General features: G+C 45.4%; 1 protein-coding gene across 3 annotated transcripts in view; it reads left to right on the forward strand.

Moving 5' to 3' along the window:
• LOC131669925 (cytoplasmic polyadenylation element-binding protein 2) overlaps nt 1–26,642 on the forward strand; it is an 89,049-nt gene that overhangs the window by 19,041 nt on the left and 43,366 nt on the right. The window contains exon 3 of one of the 3 annotated variants that reach the window (XM_058945143.1): nt 23,490–23,602. The exons of the other annotated variants lie outside the window; for them this stretch is intronic. Within the exon in view, the coding sequence (XP_058801126.1) occupies nt 23,490–23,602 (113 nt within the window). The remainder of the gene's footprint in view (nt 1–23,489; nt 23,603–26,642) is intronic. 3 annotated transcript variants of the gene reach the window in all.

A 26,642-nucleotide genomic window follows, 5' to 3' on the forward strand; every position in this document is an offset into this window, starting at 1 on the left:
GTTGAAATTGTATTTACATACATTTTTTTTACCGAAATTATTTTTGGTAAGTTATTGATACTATTCGACAATATTTTTACTGCCAATTTTCTCTGTTCGTTAAATGTGTATTCAATTTCTTCTTAATAATGCATCAATTCGTTCTCAACGAGTCTTTCAAAACCGCGTAATTTTTGAAGCGAGTAATAAATGGTCAAAAACAAAAGTTGAAAAAAAATTAACGAAAAAAAGTATTAACTATACAATGAGAGACACTGTCTTTCTATTTTTTTTAGAACAGCGGAAGGCTCTCGTGGTATTGTGCACAATGCTTTTGCCATCTTGACGTGTCAGTGTGAGCGGAGTAGGTCAAGTTTTGCAACGAGTAAAAAAATTTTTTTTTCTTCGACACGCTCCACACACAGTTGGAACCCCTGAGGCCGCGCATTTTATTTTTATCCCGTGCCAACGCCCATTAGGATGTATAATAGGCTTCCAAAGTTCTTCCGCACTTCTTCTGACGCTCTCCGTCTCTTTTTCTTCTTTTTAGTTTAAATTGCGGTTAGTTCGTTTTTTTTCTTCAAGATAGATTAGACGCGCGATTTGCATATAAATCAAGAAGTAATGTATGCAAAAAAAAGGAAGAGTCGGTGAAATTCAATTTTAAATTTAACGCGCGACAGTTTGCTAGGCGATTATTCTTAAAAAAGAAATTGACGTTCTGCGAGGCGCGTAAAGCACATGTAACGAGATTGAGGGAGTTAGCGCCGATACCTTAGAAAAGTGCTCTGCGCGCGAAATGTACCGACGCGCGCTCTGAAAAATGCCCGACTACCTTTTCATAGATGAAGAGAAAAGCCAAAGAAAAAGGAACGGACGAACGAACGAACGAAGCGCGGGAATCGTGAACGGCGAAATTTCGAATCAATCAATCAATCGTAGTCGCCTCGGTCGCGCCGATGAAAAAGATGGAATGTTTGCATCGACGCGCCGGTAAAATAAACTGTGTGCATAAAACTCGATTGGAAGCAATCGACTGCCGCGTGCACCGCCGAAATTTCCAAGCTGCAACCCCCCCCCCCCCCCCCCCCCCCACCCTCCCACCGAGATTGCGCTCTTTTACACGCGTTTGATTACGGTTTTATCAGAGAGAGACGTGTTTTTTGCGGATTATTGGCTTTTGAAGGAGAGTCAAGTGTATTTTTTTCCCCGCGGGTGGAAGCAAAAGTTGCGCGTAGTCGCGAGCTTTCAGCTGTAATATGCCATTCGTAAAGACGACATTACACGTACTCCGGGCAACAGTCACACGTAAAAGAATTGTTTTTTATGTAATGCCCGTTAAAATTGGCGGTGCAGGGGGGTCCGGCGCACTCGAAATTGTGCCCACGGCAGTCGAATAAACTTACGGCGTAAGGGAGGTCGCGTCGCTTCATGTATATGCGTTTTGCCTCTTTAGCATTTCCAAGGACGCGCGCGGAAACGCCGCGACAGCCTCGCGAGCACAAATTGGTTTTGTCGCGCAGCAAAAGAGGAACGTCCCTTTGAGAACAGCTTCCAGCAAGCGTCACGCTTTTCCTTTTCTTTTTGAGCCTCTGTTTGGGTCATTATTTGCATATCGAATTACACGACTTACTACTAAGTTTGTTTATGTATTTCTAGAGAATAAAATAAATCCGAATCGTCATTCTCTATCATTCGCACTCTCGGCTACATTTTCCGAAAGCTCAAGCACACGAACACACACACACGCACACACACATCGGTGAGCTCCTTTCTGCAAGAAAATCGGACAAGTTGAGGGTAGGAGAGACCGAGAGGCTTCCCTCGTCGTCGCCATTCGCCAAATAAACTGTGTGAAAGCGCCCCGAAAGTAGTGCAAAGAGTTATGAGGAGACGTCATTGCCGTCGTCGGAAGCCTTTTTTTCAACCCCTCTCGCAGGTCAGCGAGATTGCTCCGCGTTTAATATGAGAGCCAACGTCTTTTCGGAGGAAAAGCTTTCGATGCGCGTGTCCGGGATCTTTTCCGCGTCGGGCGTGCGCATGTCTGCGCTGAAAAATGCCCCGTCATTTCTCCTCGCTCGCGGTCCGGTCATCGCCCGTTGCGCCGTGAAAGCGAAGCTCTTGATTTCGGAGGATTCCAGGACGCTTTTATCATTTTGTCGCGAGTGAAAATGCCGAAAAGTCGAGGCAAGGGCGCGTCGACATTGCCACGGACGCAGCAATACGCCGAATCGGCGAAACCGATCTTTCGAAAGCGAAACGCGTTCGCGCGAGAAACACTGCGGAATAAAGAAACAGAGTCGTTAATCCCTGAAAATTACTTCTGCTTTGCGCCGCGCGCCGCTGGACTCGACGTTGGCCGTCTTATCGAGTCGCACGCACAAAGAAGCGTCGCACGATACGCGTGGCCCGTTAATTAAATTTATCGCCGGATTTCCCGTTTGTTCATTCGGAGCTCCGCGTCCTTCGACTGCGCGCACACGATTTCCCATCGTCGCTGGCGCCCGCGCAACGTTGAAATTCGCGAGGCAAGCGATCGAGGCGAGCGAGAACATCGGCCAACCGGACGGTTTCGCGAGGCGAGCGGACGAGGGCAACGCCGCGGAGCTGCTCCGCTGAGCCGATTTGTCGTGGAAAGCGGCGCCGCGCGCGGAGGGCCGCGTCGACGCGGCAGGTGCCGCCATCTGCGCCGTCGGACGCGCACTAAAGCCGAGCGCGGTCGTGCCGAGCGACGCGGCCAAAGTCGCGGAGAAGTGGACGCGCGGCCGCGCTGATGGCGGGCTGATCGCCGAGCAAAGCGAGCGCCGGCCAGGACCGATGGCCCGACCCGCGATAAAGACGAGTTACGGCCAATTTATCGCCCAGGGGCGCGACGATGACGGAGGCTGCGCGAGGAGAGTCGCCCGATTAAAATCCTCTCTCTGCCCTTAATTGATAGCTCTCCGAATTTACGGGCGCTCCTCCTTCCTCGCTATCGCTTTAGCGGTCCTTCGAGCTTTTCGCAAAACAATACTTTTCGCGATTTGATATTCTTGCAGCGCGCGCCCTCTCGCCCCCACCCCGTAAGCGCCGGCAACGTTCATTGGGAATTCGTCCGACGCTGTCCCTCGGTGCTCGACGAAAGAGCGGCGTCGCCTCAATATCGCACCGCGTGGGCACCACTGGCGCGAGATTGAAAAAGAGCCTCGATATAAGTCCTCGGGGTGACGTTCTCCCTCCATCTCCCTCTCTCTCTCTCTATCTCTCTCTTGGAGAGATGCAAAAAAGATCGGATCCCACAATAAGTCGAGACTATGCAGGTGTCCTTTATGAGGCGACAGATTTGCGCGGATATTGCCCTCGAAGGATTATCGAGTGCTCTGAAATTCACTCCGCCGCGGCGATCGTCAGGTATGGATTTCGGTGGGAGTGGAACGCCCACGCGCGAGAAATCGCCTAAAGTCACATGTAGATATTGATTTCTCTGCGCGTGTGCGCGGCGATCGTGAGAAATCCATTTTTCACTCACGGATAAGCTTACCCAAGTCGCGCGGTACGTGCATCTCGATGCGGAACGAGTGCAATAATTGCTCGCGCGCCTCACGCTCGTTTCCTCGCCGAGCGAGTAAGAAAGACAAAATGGCGAATAAATAACGTCGTTCTGCCACCCCGTCTGGAAATGTATTCGTGAACCAGCAGCGCGCTGCAAATTTTCACGATCTAGTGAAAACGTCAAGAGCAAAGCCTTCCTGTGAGAGAGAAAGAGAGAACGTATGAACTGCCATTCTCTCTCTCGGCAGTTTTTAAGCGTGGCAACTGCATACAGCCATTTCATAGAGAGACAGTATAAGCGACAAAAGGTGTTTTCTTCAAACTTCTCTCTTTTATTTTTCTCGATTTATGTATATAATGATACGTGTTGCGAATGCTCTCGCATTTACGGCTCGGACGATTTTCGCAGAGATCGTTTACTGCTGAGCGTTTGTACATGTGAAATTCACGTTGAGATTAGCCTACGTAAAAATTAAACGACAACTCAATCAAACACATTTAAAAAAAAAAAAAAAAAGAACGCGTAACGCGAACAATATGGAGTTGGGAAACCTGATATATACGCACTCGATAGGGGGCAGTCGCGTGTGTGCATTTGCATGGATAGTGGTCGGCCGTGCGTTTTTCGGAGGGCTAGGGGAGGAACGTTACATACAAGAAGGAAACAGTACCTACTCTTTCGGCGTGAAATGCAAATTTCCCCTTTTTCTTTCTTTCCACCGACGCGCTAACCCGACAGCTGTTACCCGAAAGAGAGAGAGAGAGAGAAATTACTTTTTTTTCAATGGGACGCGTATGCCCGCGATATAGTACCATTTTCCACATTCTTTTCCTCGAGGGTGAAATTCGACAAATTTTCTTCTTCTGTGGATCGCGTACGCGATTCACTTCATCGTCGCTACTCCAGAGCTGTAGAAATGAATGGCGAGTTATCGTTTCGAATGCTCGTCAATGCTATTTCAGAATGAACAATTACGGCTGAATATTCATTTCCGATTTGCATTGAAAGTGTACGAACCGGCGGTGGCGGTGCGCCGATTAAGCTTTTGGAAAATTAAAAGCCAATATCCAGCGGCACGCAGTTAGAGATGTGCACGTGGCGCGATGAAATACAAAAAAAAAAAATAAAAAAGCATCATCCGCATTTGAAACTCGACCATTGACCGCGGCGCGACCCAGCAATTACATCGCGATCGACCAGTCGCATTACGCGCGAAGAAGCGTCGGCGTGGAAAACGGGAAGTCGCGCGCGGGAACGAGCGCTAAAAAATGCTAATGTCACGAAAACAGTTATAGGTCAGGGCGCGCGCGCGCGTTGGAAGCGCCGTAATGCCAGTCGGTCAATAGGCAGTTTGCCAGTCTCGAAAATCTAAATACGCTCTCTCTCTCTTGCGTGTGTGTATATTTAAAGGCCTCGGAATACATTAACTCGTTATCTAAACGTTTTTCGAAGGGAGAACGCAGCCGCTTAGCATGCAAAAGAGCGCCTCGAGTGCCGTGTTTTTTCCGTCTAGGGTTAATCGCTCGAAACGTACATTTCTATGGATTCTCTTTGATCGAATTCGTAGCGGCTGAGCTCTTGTCAGTACGAGCGAATTTCAGCGGTCGCCGCGAGCTGCCGGCTAAATTTGGGAATGGAAAGTAATTAAAAGATAATCCGACACCAATTAGGAAGTGGCGGCACTCGCGGTAACTCGATATCGAGCTCCGAGACTCATAATTTGCCGTCGAAAACTTACACTGATCTCGGTAAACGAATTACAGCAATTAGAATTAGAAGCAAGGAAAGAAAAACGTTCGTTATCCAACACCGAACAGACACCAAAAACACTGCAAGTCTTCACGTGCAACGAAACTCGATTTTCCGCGTGCGCGCGAATCTTTAATTCATTGAGCGCACAGATTTGAAATGGTAAATACCCCCTCCCTTACGAGCAATGAAAAAAAAGGAGAGCCTAAACGAATCCTCGTTGTCCCGTATTTCGGCCCTTTCACTTAAGTCTATTTTTCAGCGTGGACTTTTCCGACTTTCATCGTCGAGGTTCCCGATTTGGGTTTGAAAAGAAAAGTTATTTTTCGTATACCGTCCATACTTTCGTTCTTCGATGCCATCCTAAAATGTTTTTGAAAACCTCAAATTATCAGAACGTATGCAAATTAGCATAAGGCTTTCGTCTTTTTTAATCGATATAAAATATTTTATATTCAAAGTCTTTCTATTTAAGAGTGTTCAAAAAGTCTTTCGTCACTATAAAGAGTTAACCAATTGATACAAAATTCAAGTTTAAAAGTATCTATCAAGTAGAATTCACAAAAGACCGCGCAATTAGTCCTTTCTCAACAAAAATCCTTTCCGTAAAAAAAAAAAGAAATGTCTCTCGGCAACCAACGTAGCCCGAAGGATGCTGTTTCCTTGACCACATGGTATAGTCAAATCAAAAGCAAAGAAAGGCAGCAACGGGCTCGTAGGCATTCTTTGTCCGCGTCATTAGCGCTTTAAAGCCCCGTACAGAGAGAGACGTGGTAGTTGGTAACAAAGCTCAGCAAATATCCGCAGGGGGACAAGAATCCGCGCGCGAGCTTCGAGGATTCTGGACTTGAGTTGCATTTTTAACGAACGCCTTTGTTTCGCTGAAAGGTCCTTCCTCTCGCATGCAAAAGGAAAAAAGAAAATGAATAATTTCATTGATTGATCGCTCGTGCACTCGATGGGCATTCAAACGTGCGTCGCGAGTGCAGCCTCATCCTGGTCACGTCGCCCTTTTTTACGTTGACTTTTGCTGCAAAAATTTACCTCGAAAAAGCACGTCTAATTAATCCAACTTCCTTCCTCTCTTTTCGTCCGCTAGGACGACATGGAGAGGGCGAAAGAGAGAGAGAGAGAGAGAGAGAGAGCAAAATAACGAAATTACATTCTGCCTTACGTCGACGTCAAGTGTATACGTCTGGCGCTCGGGGCACCGCCATGCCGTTGGCTCTTTGACTTTTTTGCATCTCGAAAGTAAAACAAAAAAAAGAAAAATAAATAACATTTTCCCTCGAAACGTTCGTCCACGAGGTCGAAAAACCTTCGATCGTAAAAATCAGCGCGTATACGCAGAGAAGAGGCGCGGAGGGTGCGTGAAAACGACACCCCCGAGTGCAGCGACACGCTAATTCAATATCGGCGAGGACGCGCGAGAGCTCCTTCCTCGGTGTCTTCGGGGAAGAGAAGAAACTCTCGCGCGACGAGTTCCTCGGACCCGGTCGGTAGTTCGGTTTTTACGAGATGATTGATATTGTTGCTATACGCGCGCTCGGCGTCGAAGCACTCACTTTCGAAGGCTGGAGCGTCTGAGCCGCTCGGAATAGGCAGCGCAAAGTTTGCTCGGTCGCCTTTATGAAATTTTTCCTTTTTCCTCTTTCCTTTTTTCTTTTTTCTTTGTCGCTCCACATGTCCCCGGGTATCTCTTGTTCGTGCGCGCAAACAAACCCAAGGAAACCCGCGCGACAATCACGCTCACATAACATTTGCGATATCCATATTTGCCCTCGGGGCGTCGACGACGGTCGCTCACCCGGGAAAGCCTTTCCTTTCCCTCTTTTTCCATTCACGCAATCCGCAATGAGGAAATCACACGCGGCTCGCGATAATTGAGAATTCACGAAGGATTAAGATGTGATCGACGCAGTGGTTCTGTGTTCGTTCTTCAAGAGAGGAAAAGAGAGAGAGAGGTTCGCGTCACTCCTATATGTCAAAATTTGCGTTCTCGGAGAAGCAGATTATATCGACGATCCGTCAAACAATACGCGAGTCGCATATCTACTTAGTCGTACTTGAATTCTGAATCCTCTTGCTTTCGCGCGATCTTAGTTGCTTCAAGAGAGACGCCAGTTTTCTTTTTTTTTTTTTTCGTCCGCGTACGGGATTAAAGTTTTTCACCTGCTAAACGCAATCAGCGTGCGGAAAGAAAACCTCGCCGAGAGAGCAAACACAAGAGGCTGCAATTCCGCGGACGTCTTTTGTCAGGAGGGAAGAAGGAGCTGACGCGCCGTGTGTGTCCGGAAAAATCATAAGTTTTTATCGGAGAACGCCACCTGCGCTCGCTTGTTTGTCTATCTCTCTTGGGAGCAAACTTCACTTCTTCTTCTTCTTCTTCTTCTTCAGCTCGTTACGAATATGCTTTTGAAAAAAGACAATGTGTCAATGTCCCATTTCTCTTTAACGTACTTTTCGCTCCTAATCAGAAGAATTAGTTGACTGGTATTTCGAGAAGAGCAGAGTGCCGTGTCATCATTAGTAAAATTGTATTAGTTCTTTGGATCGGTCTGTGGATACGTGGATATGTGCTATTAGCTCACGTTGACAGCCTACGTTTCGAGGGATACTTCCTTGTTGCGTAATACACACACACACACAGACACATTCTGAAATTGAATTCATTGTATGCTCGGTTCTTCAAACTATGCCGTGGTCACTTAAGTATCGTACCGCTTCGAAATCCGAAACGAAAAAATAAAGGTTCGACGAGAAGCGGAACGCGTATTAGCCTGTGTTCACAATGTCGACTTTCGAAAAATCGCATTGCTATACGTAAAAGGTCATCGAGTTCATTCGCGAGCGTGAAAGCAAAAAAAAGTCGGCGAGGCTGCGCGAGTGTTCGAAATCTGTCGATACATCGAATTTTAACGAACGACAAGAGACATCGGAAGGAGAGAGACGCTGACGTTTTGACGTTGGGTTTCCACGAGTAACGAGCGCCAATTTGCCGTCGCGCGACATTGCACATCTCGAGAGAGAGAGAGAGAGAGAGAGAGAGAGAGAGAGAGAGAGAGAGAGAGAGAGAAATCACACAAGGGTTATACTCTCTCTCTCTTTTTAAAATAAATCGTAGAGCACGAGAAATAAAAAAAATGTACGTATATTCGAGCAGCGTGCTTCACGCGATATTCCGACGAGGGGGGAGATATGTGCAATTTAATACGTCTTACGTCGGTAGTCCGTTTGTCACGTGTTAAATTTAACTTTTTTCCGGCTCTCTGTAGCTTTTTCTTTATTTTTTCTGTCTTATTGCATATCAGCGAGAATTACTTCTCGAAATATGTCACAATCGACTTCAACTGTGTGTGTGTGTGTGTGTGTGTGTGTGTGAACGAGTAGTTCATTGCCTGCCAGGGCAAACTCCCCTCCGGGCGCTTAATCAAAGTGCATTTCGCCAAGTTTTAATTAGCTCGTTCGCGCGACGACGAGCCCTGCCCGCCTGGAAATTCCGTTCCCCTCGATTTAACGCTAACTTTCCTTTTTTCTTTATTTTTTCTTGCCACGCAATCGATTGTCCTTAATTGAGTTGTATTCGTGATAAATATCGAGACAACGTCGCTCGTTTATCCGGCAAACTTAAATAATCCAACTGGTTGCGTCATGTCATAATTCCACTCGAACACTCTTTGACGTATATTAAACACCATTGTGCAATGCGTTTCTCTTCAACAATCGTCATCGCTGAAAGAATAAAACACACCAAAACAAGAAAAAAAGAAAATCTTTCTAAAGCGTTTTCGATCGAAACAACGAAACGTCAAACCTCGTCGTCACGAACCAATTACTCCTCCGTTCTCATTGCTATCAAACCGTAAAATCGCCCATTAAAAAAAATATCGTCGTGGCCGCGCGACAAATTACCAGAACAGTTTGCTCGTGCGTGCGCATCCGCGGCGACAATGTAAACAGGTTTTCAATTATAAACGCCACGAGGCATCGACGCAGCTCGGTGAAAGTGCGCTTCGAGAAATTAAGAAAGAGAGTAGTCCCTCGTCTCGGCCAAAGAGGTCTTGGAGCGCTTGACTGTCGGGGGTTTTGACGATCGATTTTTCGCCGGCGCTTCGGAAAAGAGCCTCGGGTTCGGCTGGGGAACCGACGACATCGAGAGCGCGGCGATTTTGCGTTCGCCGACGATTCGTTCTTACACAGCGTCGGAAATGAAACCGACGTTGGCAATAAAACCGCGAGCCAGCAGTTTCATTGGTGCCGATAGCCGGCAGTGGAAGACAAAAGGAGCAACCTCGTTCGCGCGGCCCCGGGCAAAAAAGCGGCGCGCGGCTCGCGCGAGCGAAAGTATCGCGGCTTAATGCCTTTCCTTCTGTCGCGCGGCTCCGACGAACCCCGAGAAAGAAAAATAGACGCCTATTCCTCTCTCGGCACGGAGCGAGGCACCGGCAATCCGTCTTCGGATCGCTGAACATCCGACGGCCAATTTCGCTCGCGGAGGCTAACGGGCAACGTAATTGCCGCGAAATCGCGCCTCTCAATCGTCTCATTTGTCATCCGCCGAGCGAATGGATGATTTTAATTCGCGCTCGGCTGCTCGCGGCCACGGGGCCGAAGGGCCGGCCAATTCGAGCGGCCGCTGTCGTTTGGGAGCAGCGAGCGATCGCAGCGCGCACCTCTGCTTTGCCGTTCGGGCTAATTCATCCGACGCAGTCGACGGAAGGAAGAACCGTTGCGAGCGCGCATATTTATTTTCGTCGATTGGCTTCGACGTCGCTTCTCCTCTCTCCGTCCTCCGATTGGGTCGCCACTTCCCATCGCCGTCCTGGGAATTAATTATCCGTCTGCTCGCCGATCAACTTTTCGCAGCTCCGTTCGTTATCCCGCGCCGTTCAAGGGGCCATCCGTGCGTCGTTGGCGTGGAGTGATGCAGCCGTCTATCGCGTCGACGTTGTTTCGCGCGCCGAATTTAATTCGATTAGCTGACATATTTTTGCGTACAACGCTCTTGCTTCTTACACGTGATACATATACATAGATACGTAACGCCGATCGAAATTAATCCATGCACATCTAACCTATTGCCTTTCGTCTGTTTCAGGTACGTTCATTCTGTCTCTTGGACGATCCGTAAGTCAGTTGATTTGAATCGAGGCCTCGCTCACTTTGTTTACTCAAAGTGCTAAACTTAGGTTCCGCGATCGCTCTCAGCGAGGATTATCGCGCGCTAGCGATCGGCACTTGTTTCTTGTGGCATCTCTCGACGTGCACATTTCGACGTGAAATACACGACTGGCGTTCGCACGGATAGCAACGAAAGGATCGAGCTCCAACTTTCGTAAATATTCATGAAACAGCGGCAGGGGGGGGGGGGGGGGGGAGGCAGCTGCCTGTCTCTCGTCTTTATTGTTTTGTCAAAAGAATGTAAAACTCGATTTACAAATTGATGGCTCCAGTCAGGCAAAAGAACTATCGCCGCCCAATTGGAGCCTCGCGCTCCCCTCGCTCGCGAGCTCTCCGCAAAATGTATAATTGATTATTTAAAACGGCTCGCCGAGCTGCTCGATTCGTCAGTTGCGCGCTACCTGCACGCGACTCGGTGCGCCAATTACATAGGCGATCGCGCCTGCGATGTCCTCGAATCGCAAAGCCAGACTTTCCGAGCGAATTCTCGAGTGTCCCCGTGATGACAGGAATTTGAATTCGACACGGATATCCTTACGAATTCGAAAGATTACCCCATCACGCGAATTTCATCCCCGAGCAGTTGGTTGATAAAGACTTCGGACGGTGCTGTCAATGCGAATCTCGTTGGCGGATAGACGTTCGCATCGGCACCCGCGTCACGAAACCCAGTTGGATCGCGACACCTTGCGACCTGCGATGCTTGGGCGCACGTAGGTTCCTCAAAAACGAATGGTTTCGAACCCGGGCAACGCTCACCTGTTTACGTCGACAATACGGCCTTCGTTAGCGCTCGCTTTCATCGATTTCAGCCCACGCTTCGAGCTGCACGGAAGTCCCGTCGGGTCGACTGCAATCGCTCGCTCAAGCTCGGCTGCGCTGGCGCCTGCGCAACGACGAAGGCGCGCGCTCCCGAGAACACGTCGAGGGCTCTTCTCTCGCCTTCGCTGCTCGCGACTCGAACCATCGTTTCGCGCGATCGATTCCCTTCCCTCGGCTTCGGAACACCGCGCCGCCGCGCGAAAACACAGAGACGAAGACGTTGCCCGGGCCCGCGGCTCCCTTCGTCTCGCGCCGCGAGCACTCCGACCGCCCGCATCCCCTTGGCGCACCGGGGACTCGGCCGTGGCCGCCAAACCGATTCCGGACGTCCAACTTCATCCTCGCGACTCTCGCTTTGCGATACTCTATCGCTCCGCGCCAACTCGTCTGCGTTCTCGTGTTTGCCTCCCGAGCTGGATGACGATTACCCGTTGATGTGGATACTGCTGCGACTGATATTGTTGCGCTGCTTGATCATTACCGAGTCTGCGATACAGCCGTGCATTATTGTGTAACGTACCGCTTGCGTCGTGGCGTGCATCTCTTTTATACGTGTACTTGCGATAAAACACGTTTGTACAGTGTGGAAAATACGCGTGGACATTTTTTTTTATTGCGTAATATTCATGTTTCTGCAAGATTAATAATCCGACACTTTGTGAACTACATTTTCCTGTTAATGATTTATTACGTGGAATATGTTGGTTAAAATGCGCATAGGATTTATTTACGTACCGGTACAGCCTTTGCCTTCATTATTGCATCGAACGAGTATCTTACTGTATCGAAAAAAAATCTCATTTGACGACGACGGTCATGATTGTCGATGTTGTTAAAACCAAGAAGCTTTTGTCCGCACTTCGAATACATTCGAATTCCCATCTTCTACTGTAGAGAAAAACTTGGCTATCTATTTTTCTTTGTAAAATAAAAGTTTTTTTCTCTAACGCGTTGATCTTATCGGCGTTAAAAAAACTCCATTAAAAGCTGTATTTTACTAAATGACTATTCTCTTAATATTGCTCGCCAAGTGGTTTGATCGTGAGTCGAGTTATTTGCACGCGAGGCAGTGTACCGAGGACGTAATCAATTGCACTGGTAATGTCCTCCGCTTGCAAGGTCGAATCCAATGCGCCGAAATCATTCCGAAGGGCTTCTGCCTGAACGATGCCTGAACTAAAATTCATAAGTACCTTATTTTACAAAAGCACATCTTACACGCACGCAACACAGCATGCGCATTACGTGCGTGAACCAGCTGGCTATGAGTTACTTCGTGACCTCCATAGCTGACAAATTTTCAATTGCGTTGGCGACGCTTCGCTTCATTTTTCACAGTACATCTTACCTGCTGACGTTGAAAGTGCGGCCTTCGTTGTCGTTTTCCTTCATCATTAAGTTTTACGATTTGCTCGAGCTCCCTTGCCTCAGCGTCTATCGGCCAGTTAAAAATATCGATTGGTCATCGTGCTTAGATCAAATTCATCATTATACCATTGACGCCGTTTTACCCGATAGTTCCAGCATTATTCGCGAGTACGGTCAACAATTTGAACGTTTGCCTGACGTTATATAATGATTGGATAAGGCCTTCCCCTTTCGTCACGAACAAACGACAATGTTTTCGGAAATATGAACGAGAGTAACCCATTCTTGCGTTCGTCTGCGCTTCCCGACGCGCCAAGCCGATGACGATCCTGCCCCCTAAGCTCGTCGAGCGCCAAACGTCTTTTTAACGAAACGACGATTTGATCGTTCCAGCTTCGCAAAAGTTAGCGCGCAAATGACTTTTGCCGCGATGAATTCTCGGCTGCGGAGCCGCAGCGAAATGCTCTGTAATCTTCAACACGCCAAAGATTTTCCGCTAATTCATTCAACTATTTATTTATTTTTTTGAAAAATTGAACATGTCTGTGTTATTAGCTCGCCGAACCGAACGTGTCATTTTCTTCGCTAGTTTGACGTCGAATGACAAGTATATTTTCTTCTTTCTGTTTGTTTCCGTTTCGTAACGGTAGTAAACGATCGTACGAAACCTAAAGAATGCACGCGCTCACTCGCGAGCGTTTCTAATCAGTCCTAAAGGCACAGAGCTGGGACGCGGTGCTTGATTTCAGGACGAGAGAGTCGGGGAAGGGTGCTTGGAGCAAATGGCGCGAAGACGAGCCATTTCGGGAGAGCCGAGCTGACCTTAAAATTAATTCCTCGGCCCCGCTCTGTCGCGTGCGAACGACGGCAATAAATGAGCGATCGGCGCGGCGACTCGGCGGACGGGATCCGATCGACAACGCCCACGACGCTTTCGCCGACGAGCTCTCGCAGCGATTTTGTGAGGTCGCGCTGCTTATCCGTTAATCAGAGACTCACCGAGATCAATTCCGCCCGATCGCAGATGCGCCCGTCTTCCAGTAACTGACCGCGCGCGTTCTCGTCCCACTGATTTAACGTTAGCAGCGAAATTAACGGATCGAAGCTTCGCGCGCGCTTTACGAGCGGCAATTATCCCCGGGGATTTGGCTTTTATCGTCTCTGTCCACGATGGTTTTCCACGACAGAAGAGCAAATCTAATCCGTTGTACGCGAGGAGAACGAGAAATGATTGAATAGTGCTGAAAGGGAAAGAGGAGAACGAAATGAAAGTTCGACGCCGAAGATTCGCAACTTCCGCTGCGGATATGGAGGTCAAAAGCACCGTGGCTTCATCAATCTTCCTCCTGCGCGGGGTCGTCCAAAGCCTCCATCAGCTACGTCATTTCCGTGTACATGTCTATCCCCCCCCCCCCCCCGGCCCTCCCCTCGGTTTCAATTCTGATGTGTTTGTTCGTTCTAGCGATAACGCGATATCGATTGTATCCTCCTTTTATTTCTCAACGCAGATGTTCAAAGTTTTGCCTCGATTTGTACGGTAACACGTTGACGCCGATATGCAGACGCGCCACGCAGCGCAAACATCGACAAGAGAAGAACAATTTTCTCATGGTACTTGCGTCGCGTGTCGAACTTGTCACGGAAAAACTCGCTGGTACACAATCGGATTATAGGCTTCGCGATCGCTTTCGAATACCGCGCGTACATTTTTTTTTCTCAACGGGAGGGGACGCGTGCGCCTATAAAGACGAAGTTCCCCCTCTGTGCATTATGCGGATCAATCGAATTTAAAATTGTGTCACCGCGAGAGACACGGGCTGCTCGTTCTCCTTCGTTTTTTCTTTTTTTTTTTCGTTTCTATTCGATCGGTGAAAACGATTGCCGACCGCGTTGACGTAGGACATCCGCGAAGCGTATCACAATCTACAGCGAATCAGTCGAGGAAAAGGCGTTCGTCCTTTCCAGTCGAATTTTGGAATCGCGCGGGACTGAATCGTTCCGCAATAGTCGTCGACGTCACACCATTGGCCTCGTCGCGAACGAACCGTTAAACAATCAATTACGTGCAGCATGCTCCCCAGAAAGGAATGGAAGCTCTATGGCACCCTAACCCAGAATTAAAAACTCATAAATACAATGCGCTCCCCATGCCGAAAAATCAACATCAGTCAACAATTTCGAAGCGTGAGAGGAGTGGGGGAAAAAGGGTTGGGCGCGTGTAATAAATAACAAAGCCCGCATATCTCGGAAAAACAGCAGCGGCGCGGCGGAGCGAGCTTTCCTCGTTTACGGGTGGAGGGCTGATTAAGCGATGCAAATGGAGTGTTCTTTTATTTTTTCCGTCGCGTAAATGCTCTACGTGGGAGATTCGAGAGACTGCGCGTTGAGTCTTCATGGCTCTTTTTTTGTTACGGTAGATAAGTTTCTATTGTGCCATTTGAATTTCATGTTCATTCGTAATATTTACGCGAGATTATACGAAAACGTTTTCGTTAAAAAAGTTACAACGAGCAATATCAATTCAGATTTCACTTTCGACAAAAATTCAAAATGTCTCCGCGTCTATGATTTCAAGACTCGACGCGGCGTTCGGTCGCGTGTAACCCACGAAAATAATCGATACTCGTTATCGCGTGCCTGCGCCCTTTTAGCGCTTCACCCTTTTTTTACGTTTTCTAAAGAACCATGAGCGTACTTCAAAAAGAGAGAGAGAGAGAGAGAGAGAGGAGCCACGCGTCATACGGCTTGTCGAGGGGGAAAAATTAGCGTCGACCGAGCGTCTAATGGATTGGTGGAAGCAGTAAAATCTGATAATTTGGTAGTTTGAGGCTGCAATATGTGACAATCATTGGAAATACATTTGGGAATCTTTTAGAAATCTTTTTATAATGTTTTAAAAAATTTTTCCTTCCACTTCCTCTATATAGCCCACTGCTGTTTTTCTCTAAATCCGTTATTATTTATGACGACATACGTTGAGCACACGCTATTTGAAAATCATCGATATACATCATTTTCATTTTTCCAGAAGTATATTGACAAATCTTTCAGCAATCGTCTTAACTTATCTCACACAGCACATTAACATTCCTTTTCTTTTAAGAATTCATTCTTGTCTGTAATAATATAATTCGTTCGCGAACTGTCTTTCTATCCTTCATTGATTTTTAAGCGAATTCCATGCTATACTTCCGTTAAAAAAAGGCTCTGACACGAAGTGTTTGTAGTCGTATCTACCTATATTCCAAATGAAATAAAAAGCTCTGCAAATATACAACTTCCGTGCGCTTGCGAAAAAAACCGAACAGCCACACTGACGCATCTAACAATAGCTGTGTGGCGTTAAAACCCGCACGATTTTAATCTCGCGCGCAGCTCGGCATTATGGTTTACGAGCTCTGCTGCAGCAGCGAATTGATAACGGATTTAATGGGATTTGCGCTTCGAAAGACTGTTGAAGTGGATGCGCGCACAATATCTGTGCAGCTTCTCTTTCTCTCTGTGTTTGTTTGGCTCTCACGGATGTTGTCCCAGATTTTCGCAGCAGCAGTAGCAGCAGCGGCGATGCTTTTCATTATCTCATGGCAGTCAATGCCCAATGTTAAATTCCCGAGCTTTTGCCTTTTGTTTGCGATCGGAACAATGCGCGCAAGAAAGCTTATGGTAGCCGAAGCTATTCATACGGAAGAGAAGCTCGAAATAGCAAACGCTGGTGATAATTTCGCTGGTACGCTTCTGAAAATAATTCTTTCTCGAAAATCTGCACTATCAGCCACCACCGCGCAAGCGCATCCACCTAACCCACAGCGCGCCAGCGCGGTGTGTCGATAATCAAGAGATCTTCGAAGGCGCGCCAGCGTGTGTAACGTGATTGATGCCGCGCGCACGCTCAAAGTTGCACAACGAAAATGCGACTCTCGAAGCTTATTAATAGCGTTATCGCAAGGTAGCGCCCATGGATTTCTGGTCAAGGCTGCTCTTCAGCTGGCGTTCGACAATGGGACTGTGACTCTCTTGTTTCACTGATCTTGCTTATTACGGTTTTATTCAAACGACATTCAGACGTTACTTGAAAAACGTCAATTCATATTATCATGACAATTACTGTTTTTGCGGCGAACGAAAAAAAAAAGAAAAATGCACGATATACGGTTATTGTTATGTTTGTTCGACTTGTCTTTCTTTTTCCAATCGTAACTGCTTTGCCTGTTATTCAAGTTGGCTTGTAAACTAGACACCTGCGATAACGTCAAAACTATACACAGATAAGTAAGCCGGTTTTTTTTTTATTATTTTTCTTTGTATTGTTGAAGCTTGCGTAAGTTATGCGGCTGTCATCGATAACCGTTGAAATTAGCGATATTTTTATTGCTGTTTGTTTGGGCGGCACTTCAGCGCTGCCGTTTCTTATTGAAAAAAGCAAAAAAATAAAGCTTGAATTTTCAGTACTGTCAGACACCGCAAATATTCCAGTTCTTAACCATACCTGCATGTACATAAGCATTTATTGCAAGTATGTTTTCTTTCTCAAGACATTATGTAAGCGAGGGCGCCGATTAAGCGCGTCACGAACGCACACACGCATGTGTCGTAAATTATACATACATACACGTATATATACACGTCAACCTTGTAGGAATCAAGTTCGGGTCTTGCAGTTTGCCGACCTTATCTGGAAATCGTAGTTTTAATTAGCTTCGAGAGCTCGTACGCGTAATTGAATTTTTTCCCAAGAAGATCAATATCCGTAACTCCTTGTAATCGCCTCCCCCGTCTTTTCGACAATTTTTCCACGAGTAAGGGAGTAAGGGGACGCGGGACGTGTAAGTGTATACGAGAGGTTTGGATTGGGCCGGCTCGATTTGTGTCGCGGCCTCCGGAATTCTTCGCTTTTTCTCAGCCGATAGATTTCGCATTGGTATAATGATGAGACTTTGGATGAACGGAGTTTTATGACGGATTTTCTTTTTCGTCACGGAGACTCAAACTGCATGGGGCAGACACGCACGTGCACACACACCGGCTGGCTTTAAAATTTATTTCAGGGTGAATCATGCACATTCGTCTGTGAAGTTAATACATCGTGTGAGACGCCGGTGTATATCTGGGTTTGCAATATTTTCGGTATTTTTCCATCGATGAGATATTTTAAGGGTTTGAAAACGGGCATTTAGTTTCGATCTACATTCATCAGCTCACATCTCCAAATGAAGTAAATATGAAGCTTAGATTTTCAATTGGCTGTAGAATACTCACGTAGAGCCAGAGCAAATAATTGCTTATGAATCTATAGGCAGAGTTATAAAAAAAATATCCTGTAAAAACTAAACCCTTTTAATTTCAAAGTCACTTAGTAGAATAACAGCTAAAGGTACTCAGTCGTATAACCTTCTATTATTCGTCCAACGATATTTCTAAAAGAGTACGGTAAACAATAGAGTTAGACCTGATGCACCTGATCGCCTTATAAGCTTACGATTTGCCAACATAAAAAATAGCTTGGCGCAATTGGACGAACGAGCCGAGCGTCCGAATAAATCGGATCGCGCGTACAGCGGTAATGTGGCACAATAGTCCATTCATTAGCACGGCATCACGTTGCACTTTCGCGCGTCACACACACACACAATGAACTCTGCGCAGGGAGAAGAATCGTGAACATCGTAAATATACGACGAGTTTATATAACAGTCCTTTTTTACATCTTTTGGAGCGACTTTCTTCCATAATTCATACATCCCACGATCTTATTCGCTTATTCAGGGAAAAAGCCCGACTTCTTTGCGGACGCCAGTGAGTTAAGCTTTGCTTTTTTTGGACCACGTCCAAAACTCAACTCTCAAGGGACGTTTGCTCTTGTTTTATGCTTATTCAGGGCGCTGAATTAGGATGCAGCGACTGCGTTGTAGGTTATGATTTGGGTTAGTCTTCGCGATGACTGTATAAATCCGAGTACGTCAATTTTTCTTCTGACTGTGATATAGTTGAGAGATACTACAGCCCGTTGTGCCTGGCTATGCTGCAGAGTTTTTTTCATTCGATCGTTGCTCGTGTTAGGAATTACGCGTACACCGTCTAATCTTGATAAATGTTTTAAAAGCCGCACACTTTGTATGGATAATAAAAGGCACATTATGCAGCGTGCAACTGTAATTACACTCGTTAGATAAAACGGTGCGAAATATCTCATTTGCTGCGCGTACATAACCTCTAACGCTCGAAAAATGTACAATTTCAGGTTACAATTATACATTTTTTCGAAAAACATCAATTTATTACTGCAATTAACTTATTTTTGGTTGTATCTCATCGTTAGATGTAGCTGAAAAAGGCAATCTTGTAAAATCTTTCATAGTTACTTTAATGAGTATATAGATCCAATTAAAATTAATTAATAAGTATATCTGAAACAAATTGAAAAAATTAGTTCAGTTGAGTTTTTTTCTTTTTTTTTTTTCGCTGTGCACGGCTCTCGAGTGACATTACGGTTAATTGCGATTTCCAGATAAGTTTTGCGCCGCGCGCAGTAACTAATTACAAAACTACTTAAAGCCGCACTTTTTTCTTCTTCTCGCATCGCGCAATATCTCGAGGCGCGCAACAAATTGTAACTGCCAGTTTTTATCGGCCGAATCGATTCGCGAGAGAGAGAGAGAGAGAGAGAGAGAGAGAGAGAGTAGCTTCCCAGTGTTATTCGTCGCACGTTCGATTTGTTGGTTTGCTTGTTTCTCGCGTTCGACCGAGGAAATTGCTCGCGACGACGTTAATTGAGCCCGCGACCGAGAAATCGAAAGTAATACCGTTATTGCGTGGTCTCGGCATAAATAGTGACGTTTATATTAAAGATCTTCTCGCGCTCGCACGCGGCTTGCGGAAATTACACGCGGCTTTGATTGCTTATTTGGGCGTCAATATCGAAGGCTATTTGCAGTTAAAATCAGCGATTGAATGCTTATCGGATTCTCTTGACGTGTTTGCGCGTTTCTACGGGAATTAATGTGCGAGTGGAAATGTACCGACGGCAGGAGTCCCGGCATCAGGTCGCAGGACTTATTAGGCTGCAATGGGGCATAAACACGCCATTTGCCAGCAAGATCGCCGCGCGCCAGAATAGCCGAACCAGTTATGAAATGCCGGGGCTCGCGGAGAAATCGCCAAATTTAAGGAACGCCGAGAGAGAATAAATAGAACCGCGCGGTGGAGCTTTGCGCAAGAGCGCAATCGAAAAGAATAACGCGCGCCAAGGAAAACAAGCTCGCGAGCGAGGTGAAAATAAGTGAAAAGTCGACGAGCGTCCGCGGTGCAGCCTTGAGCGTATTATCGAGTTGCTCGCGCTTCTGCTGCTCTGCGCTCGAAGCGCTAAGCGGCTCTAGCCGCCGTGCTTTCCAAACTGGCGTTGGATTTTCGAACGCACCCGACTGAAAAGGTATTCCCCGCGATCTCGGGCCCGCGTGCGAATTTAAAAATAGTCAGATAGAGAGAGAATGAATCAGCTGACGCAGCATCCAGTAGTCTACGGTAGATTTTTTATCCGGTCGACGGCGAGACTCGATTTACCCACGCGTCCGCCCACGCGTGAAGGAAAGAAGGAGAGAGAGAGAGAGAGAGAGAGAGAAAGGATAGTAGACACGCGAAACTGCGTACAGTGGCAACGACCTTTGAGTCATCACCTCCCATCCGAATGTGATTTGTCTGGATGCGAGTAAGTGCGCGAGGCCTCCAGCTATAAGATTTGCTCGAAAGTTCTTTTTTGCGCCGAAGGATTCTTCTTTTATTTTTCTCCAGTGTCATTAGGTGGGTAAAACACGCGGAGATTCGGATTAATTTAGCAAATGGAAATTTCATTTTTTTTGTGGGTGCCGATAATGGGATTTTCCTTTGCTTTGTTTCTGCCCAGCTGACTGTTCGTCTTATCGAGACTGCGAGAAATTCGTTGGAAAGTAATCGCAAGTAAAATGCGATTTGGGAACGGATTCTATATATTAACCTCACTTTTTGTAAAACTAAATTATCAAACTATAGACGTACGACATTCTAAACGAATCTTAACGAATGATATCACGTCAGTGAGCAGTTAGATTTTCTCTAAAAATTCAAGAGGCTTTGGATAACTGCCGTTCTTGACTCGAAAGCTCGATTGATGATAAAAGCTTTCGCAGTGAGAAAAAAAAAATGCAATTTTTCCCTCGTTTAGACATACATTTTCGAGCCGAGCTAATATCTGAAGTCGTTCACGCACCGACGAGCTTGAAATCACATAATAATTCACTCGCTCGCGCGGGATTTAATAAACTCGGAGATAGGCAATGTACATGGCGCAGGAAAAAAAATTCTTGAAAAATTTAGTCGTTCTCTTGCGCGCACGCGAGAGAGGAGGTAAGCTATACGCGCGTACGTGCATTTCTCTTCCTACGTGCTTGGGCGCATCGCTCTATACCCTTCAGCCCCTTGAGAGAGAGAGAGAGAGAGAGAGAAGTCTCTCTTTCTCTTTACTCCTCTCGGTACGTGACTCCTTTTTAGGCTGTTGTTTCGCTGCTTCTTGTCTTCTCTCTCTCTCTCTCTCTCTCTCTCTCTCTCTCTCTCTCTCTCTCTCTCTCTCTCTCTCTCTCTCTCTCTCTCTCTCTCTCTCTCTCTCTCTCTCTCTCTCTCTCTCTTTTTTTTTCTCGCGCGTGAGGCCCCGAGCGTCTTTGCCTTTCTTGCGGCTCTGCACGCGCTCGGATTCGCATGACAACTTCTTGCGAAGCGCATTTGGCTCTGGATTTCGCTGCATTTGGTCAAACGATTACTGCACCCGTTCTGCTCGCGACGATTGTGGCGCGGGTGGAAGTGAATCTGGACGAATCTTTTTTTTTTGTATCAAATTGAAAGACCATGTGAAATTCTGTCAGAATCATGTGATCGCGCGTCTCTGTCTTCAGGGAAAGACGACAACTACGCGAGATATCTCTTAATTTCGTTCGGATGAAACATTGATACTCGTTAGCGTCAATTTCCAACATAAATCCTTCTTCAATGGAATGACATTCCATTCAAGTGTGTGCATATCAACCAAACGGAAAATTATATTTTAGAAAGCTCGCACGAAAAAAAAAACGGCCCATAGCTCATTCGACGTATTATAACCTTCGATGCGTTATTGCAAACTGCATAGTTGTAAATCACTCGCAAAGCTTATAAATTTACCGAAATATTAATTAATTAGCTTAAATTCGCATTAAATTGCGTAAGATACTATCGCTGTCGAAATCATCATCAGGAAATTAATAAGCGTCCATTAATCACCGACATATATTTTTCCTTCATTATAGTGAGGGCGCGAGAAGTCGTTCGTTTCGTGAAATCCGATTTAATCGGAATTCTCTCGTGCCGGGAGCATTCAATCGATCCTACGGGCTTCCGAAACGCGCATAGCCATCGCACGTTGCCCGCATTAGGGAAATGAGACTGGAAGTTATTTCCGCTTGGTCTTTTACCTTTTCACGCACAGCCTACGCAGGACTTTGTCTTTTTCTTTCCCCTCGCTTGTTTTTTTTTTTTTTTTCTTTCACGCGTGTCTCTGCCCCCACGCAAAGTCTCCTCTCGGTATCTACGCGTGCACGTATATACTTTCCTCAGGATTTCCTATACGTGTGCACGTTCTGCCCTTCTTACTTCGATTTTCTGTTCTCTCTGTACCTGCTACTGCTGCTGCTTGTTTTTCTTGCTTCTTAGCACCTACTCTTCGCTTTCTAATTTTAACTATTATCGTTTGGGTCTTGGATAACCTAATAGATGCTTCGCTGTTACATTGTTGAAATGCTTGGTTCGACATGATGCAAAACTATTTTTTCATTAACTTTAATACTTATATCTGGAAAATAATTTTTGAAGAAAAAAAGTTTCAAAGTATTAAAGAACCAGCAAAGATGTTTTTTGAATAAACTTTATAAAATGAACGGCAAAAATTAAATGCAAGTTTTCAGTCTCTGCTAATAATTTTTATAATTTAAAGTTTCTTTCAAAAAGTAAATAGCAAAATACGTAACAATACTTCAGGTAAACTTTGCCTTTTTCAAATATTTCAAAAATATTATTTAAATCCTAAAAATACAAGCCAATATTTCTGCCCTGTCGCCGACAAAAATTGCATTTTGAAATGAAATACCGAAAGTCGCAAAGTCTGGGGGAAATCCGGAAGAAAAAAAAAGTCGATTTCCCCGCGGCGTCGAAAATCAAATTCGCCAAAAAACTAAGTTTGCCTCCACCCGCGAAAGCGCAATAGCATCGCCCACTCTCTCTTTTGCAAAAAAAAAAGTGGCGAGATAACTCATCAATCGATATCCGTCATCGTGAGCGCATATACGTCGAGGCATCACAGAAGAGTGTGAGAGAGAAGAGTTGCTCCCTCCATTATCACGTGCGTCTCCCTACTACACAGCGAAGGCAAAGTCTCACCAGCGGCTCTCTCTCTCTCTTTCTTCGGCAAGAGCCGTGGGGAGCGCCCCTCCCTGCTTCCTCCCACGCCCGGGGGGCCGCTGAGACCATCGCTGCGAGTTAGCAGCCGGGCCATTCCTTTGCCGAAGCTCGCGCCGCGTGTGTCGTTTTATATATTAATATATCTCGACGAAAACACACTCTCTGCTTTTTCTACATATATCGCGTGAGTTTAAAACCACGAACGAGAGAATTAATTTTTTTCCTGCAAAGTGGATATGTGTGTGCTGTGCGCGCGTTTCACGACGATGAGGACTGTGTGAGACAACGAGCGAGAAAGAGACGGTCCTTGAAGAAACCGGCGCGCGTATATATACATATATAAGACCGCGCGCTCGCGAGTGTGTTGTGAGTGTGCGTGACGTAACCTAACCTCAACTCACAGATAGACTGCAGACATGTTCCGGGCGTACGGCACCGCGCCGCCCGAGAGCACCGCTGCTGCTACACCCGCTGAGCTCTATCCATGGGGCTCAACCACTTTTTGTAATAATAAAGGTAAAGACTCATGTCGTATATTACGCTGACTTTTTTTCTGTAAGTCACGGTGATGACTGAGAGCTCCGTGTTATTTCGGAACACGGGTTTTGTTTATGTGCTATCGAATAAGTGGAATCTACCAGTAATTTTATTTTGGTGCCACAGTGATGGATGAGACTGGTATTTCGCTTTATTTTTGCGAACTGAAAATTGTCAAAAGATTTTTTAATGATTGAAAAAGATAATTAAAAGTTTGAAAAACGGGTTTTAAAGATTTTACGATATTTCGAGCAATTTTAAAATTATCTTTTGACCGTAGTTGTCGAGTGAATTATGAAATACTCCTTGGAAATAAATTCTTCAAAAGCTTTCCTGTTGTGTGCGAATTTTAAAACATTTTTTTAACATTTCACAGGAGTTTCGTCACACCTGAAGAGTGACGTGTGGTGTGTTATTGAAAATTCAATGAAAACATACACTTGACAGACGCTTCATTTTGGAACAATCAATCGTTTTTTCGCGCTGGCCATACGTAGCAACATGTTACGTCAATTTAAACTGATTGCTTTCATAAATGCAATAACGTTAATTTGTACGTCACTTACGTAATAACCTATTATTCTCTATAAATAAACAACAAAAAAGAACAAAAAAAAAGCACTTGTAATTTTTGACGTGTCATCTCTAACACACAGGTGATATATTTATAAGTTAAAGTCGCGAGTTTGCTCGACAATCCATTGTAAAATCGAAGAAGAAAAAACGGTAGCAGAACTTTCTCGCTCGCGACTGCTTAAACACACTTTCGTTTTGCATATAAGAAACACACGCTTTGTATTCGCGCGAGAGCGTCTCTTTCATTTCTAACTAGCGTAAGGCGTTTTTTTCCATGTTGTACACGCGTCACCTGATTTTTCACGATACAATGTTATCTGAAATCGCGGAATGGAATTTTTGATGATTCATTTTGAAATCCAATGAACCAGGCGATATTGCACTGAAATAAAATTCTTTTCTCTGTGAAGCATATTAAGGAATTGGCTAGTTTCCTTCCATCGCACATTGCAAATTACACAGTGTTTTGCTTAACAGTTACCATTCGAAAAGTACCATTACGGCATCGCGCTGCACGCTGCATACAAATCGACCCGTACACTTCCACACGTACACATGAGGCGCACGCTCTGTTTTATTTATTTTTTTGTCAACGTCTTGGCCATTCGATATGGCGATATAGCAGCTTGTGACGACACGCGATACAACGATTGTGAATCTTGTATGTTTGCGCTTTGAGATATCGTGTGACTGGTGATATATATATTTTGCAATGCGGTTATCAGTTAAATAGTCTAAATGTTGATTGTTTAGATGAATCTTATAGAAGCGATTCAAAACTTTATCTATGTCACCACAGCTTTTCAACTTTGACGTTGATGGCTTCGTAGCGCATCTGAATTTTTAATTTACTACGCCACGTTAATGCGCATGCACTGAATTTTTTCCTAGCGTTATCTGTCAACCTATGAAGACATAGATTGTCTAGTAATGTTAATTAAAATAAATAACAAATTTCTAAAGTTACACAAGAAAATGAGTTACCAATTTAAAGAAAAAAAAAATTCTTTCAAATTCCATTTGTACATAAATCATAAAATTGTAAACGTCTTCGTACACAGATCATTATCAAAGTCCGATGAGAAAAAGTCACGTATAAAATTGTTTTTTCATCATACGCGCGTCGTTATAGAAAACCTGAAATTCCTCGATAAAACGTTTAATTTAAGTCGCATATACGCGAGTCGTGGTCGTGGTCGTGGTCGTGGTCGTGGTCGTGGTCGTCGTCGTCGACGTCGTCGTCGTCGTCGTCGTCGTCGTCGTCGTCGTCGCCGCCGCTTTATACTACGATATATGTACTGTGCGCGGCACTGGACACGTGACGATGACGCGTACGCGAGTCTGTGTGTGTAGACTTGTCGTCGTCCGGTTTTTCACGGTGCACGCGCATGCACACACGTTTCTGTCGCGCATGTTACAAAATAATCGCTGGCGACGCGAGCTGTTTGCTACTGCTGCTGTCGCGAGAAATTGAGAAACCAACGCGAATTTCTGGACTTTGGCTTTTTACACGCGACGCGAAGACGAGCGTTCTCTGGGAAATCCCAGGCGGCGATACGGCTCGATAAAACTTTTGCTCGCTCGCTGTATATACTTTTGTCCGCGGTTGTTTTATGGATACTGATTTCGACGGAATAACAATAAAGTCCGAAGGCTAAACTTTATATATCTATTTTTAAAAATAGGGTCAATCTCGCACTATTTCCGATGACGACGGCAGTGCTGCGTAAGAGAGTGAGCAGCAATTAGCTGATTCATTGACTGTTTATCGACGCAGTTTGCTTGCATTGAAAATATTATTTTCTATTGAAAAATAAAATCAAAAGTAAACAAAAGCCTCCCCTTGAACTGCGAGCGCCGATGCGGCGGAAAACTTGGTAGCTTTCGTAAAATCTTCGGGATGAAAAAAAAAAAATTTCCAAACTCATTCTCCAAAAGAAAACGAGAACAAGTCCGCGCGTAACGCAACAGCTCTCTTGCCATCGTGCGAAATGCATTACCACATCGACTTTATCGCGCTGAGAGAATTGATATTATAAAATTTGGCATAATCCGTTGTAAATATTACTGTAGAACAGAGTAATCGAGCGACGTATACTCTGACTGTAGTCAAAATCGCAATCGAACGTAGTAAAAGTTTTATGAATTCAAGTGGATTTAGCTGGAAGCTTTACCAAGTAACATAGTAAAATTAATAAGTTCGTAGTAACATTTATTCTGTCACGTGCGAGAATTGAACCGCCATCTGCACGTCACTCCTGCAAATTATCAAATTAGCAGTATGCAGTTGCTCCTGCGCATGCGCTGGGGATTTCAATCTGTCTCCAGTAGTTTTATTAATATTCGTTGTAAAACTGATTCAAAACATAATAGTTGTTGCTACATGTTCCAAGATATTTTAGTACATATTTTTATAATAATTATAATGTACACTTTAATATGG

Source organism: Phymastichus coffea, unplaced genomic scaffold (assembly GCF_024137745.1).
Source record: "Phymastichus coffea isolate CEN01 unplaced genomic scaffold, Cenicafe_Pcof_1.1 PCOF00098, whole genome shotgun sequence".
NCBI classification, from domain to species: domain Eukaryota; kingdom Metazoa; phylum Arthropoda; class Insecta; order Hymenoptera; family Eulophidae; genus Phymastichus; species Phymastichus coffea.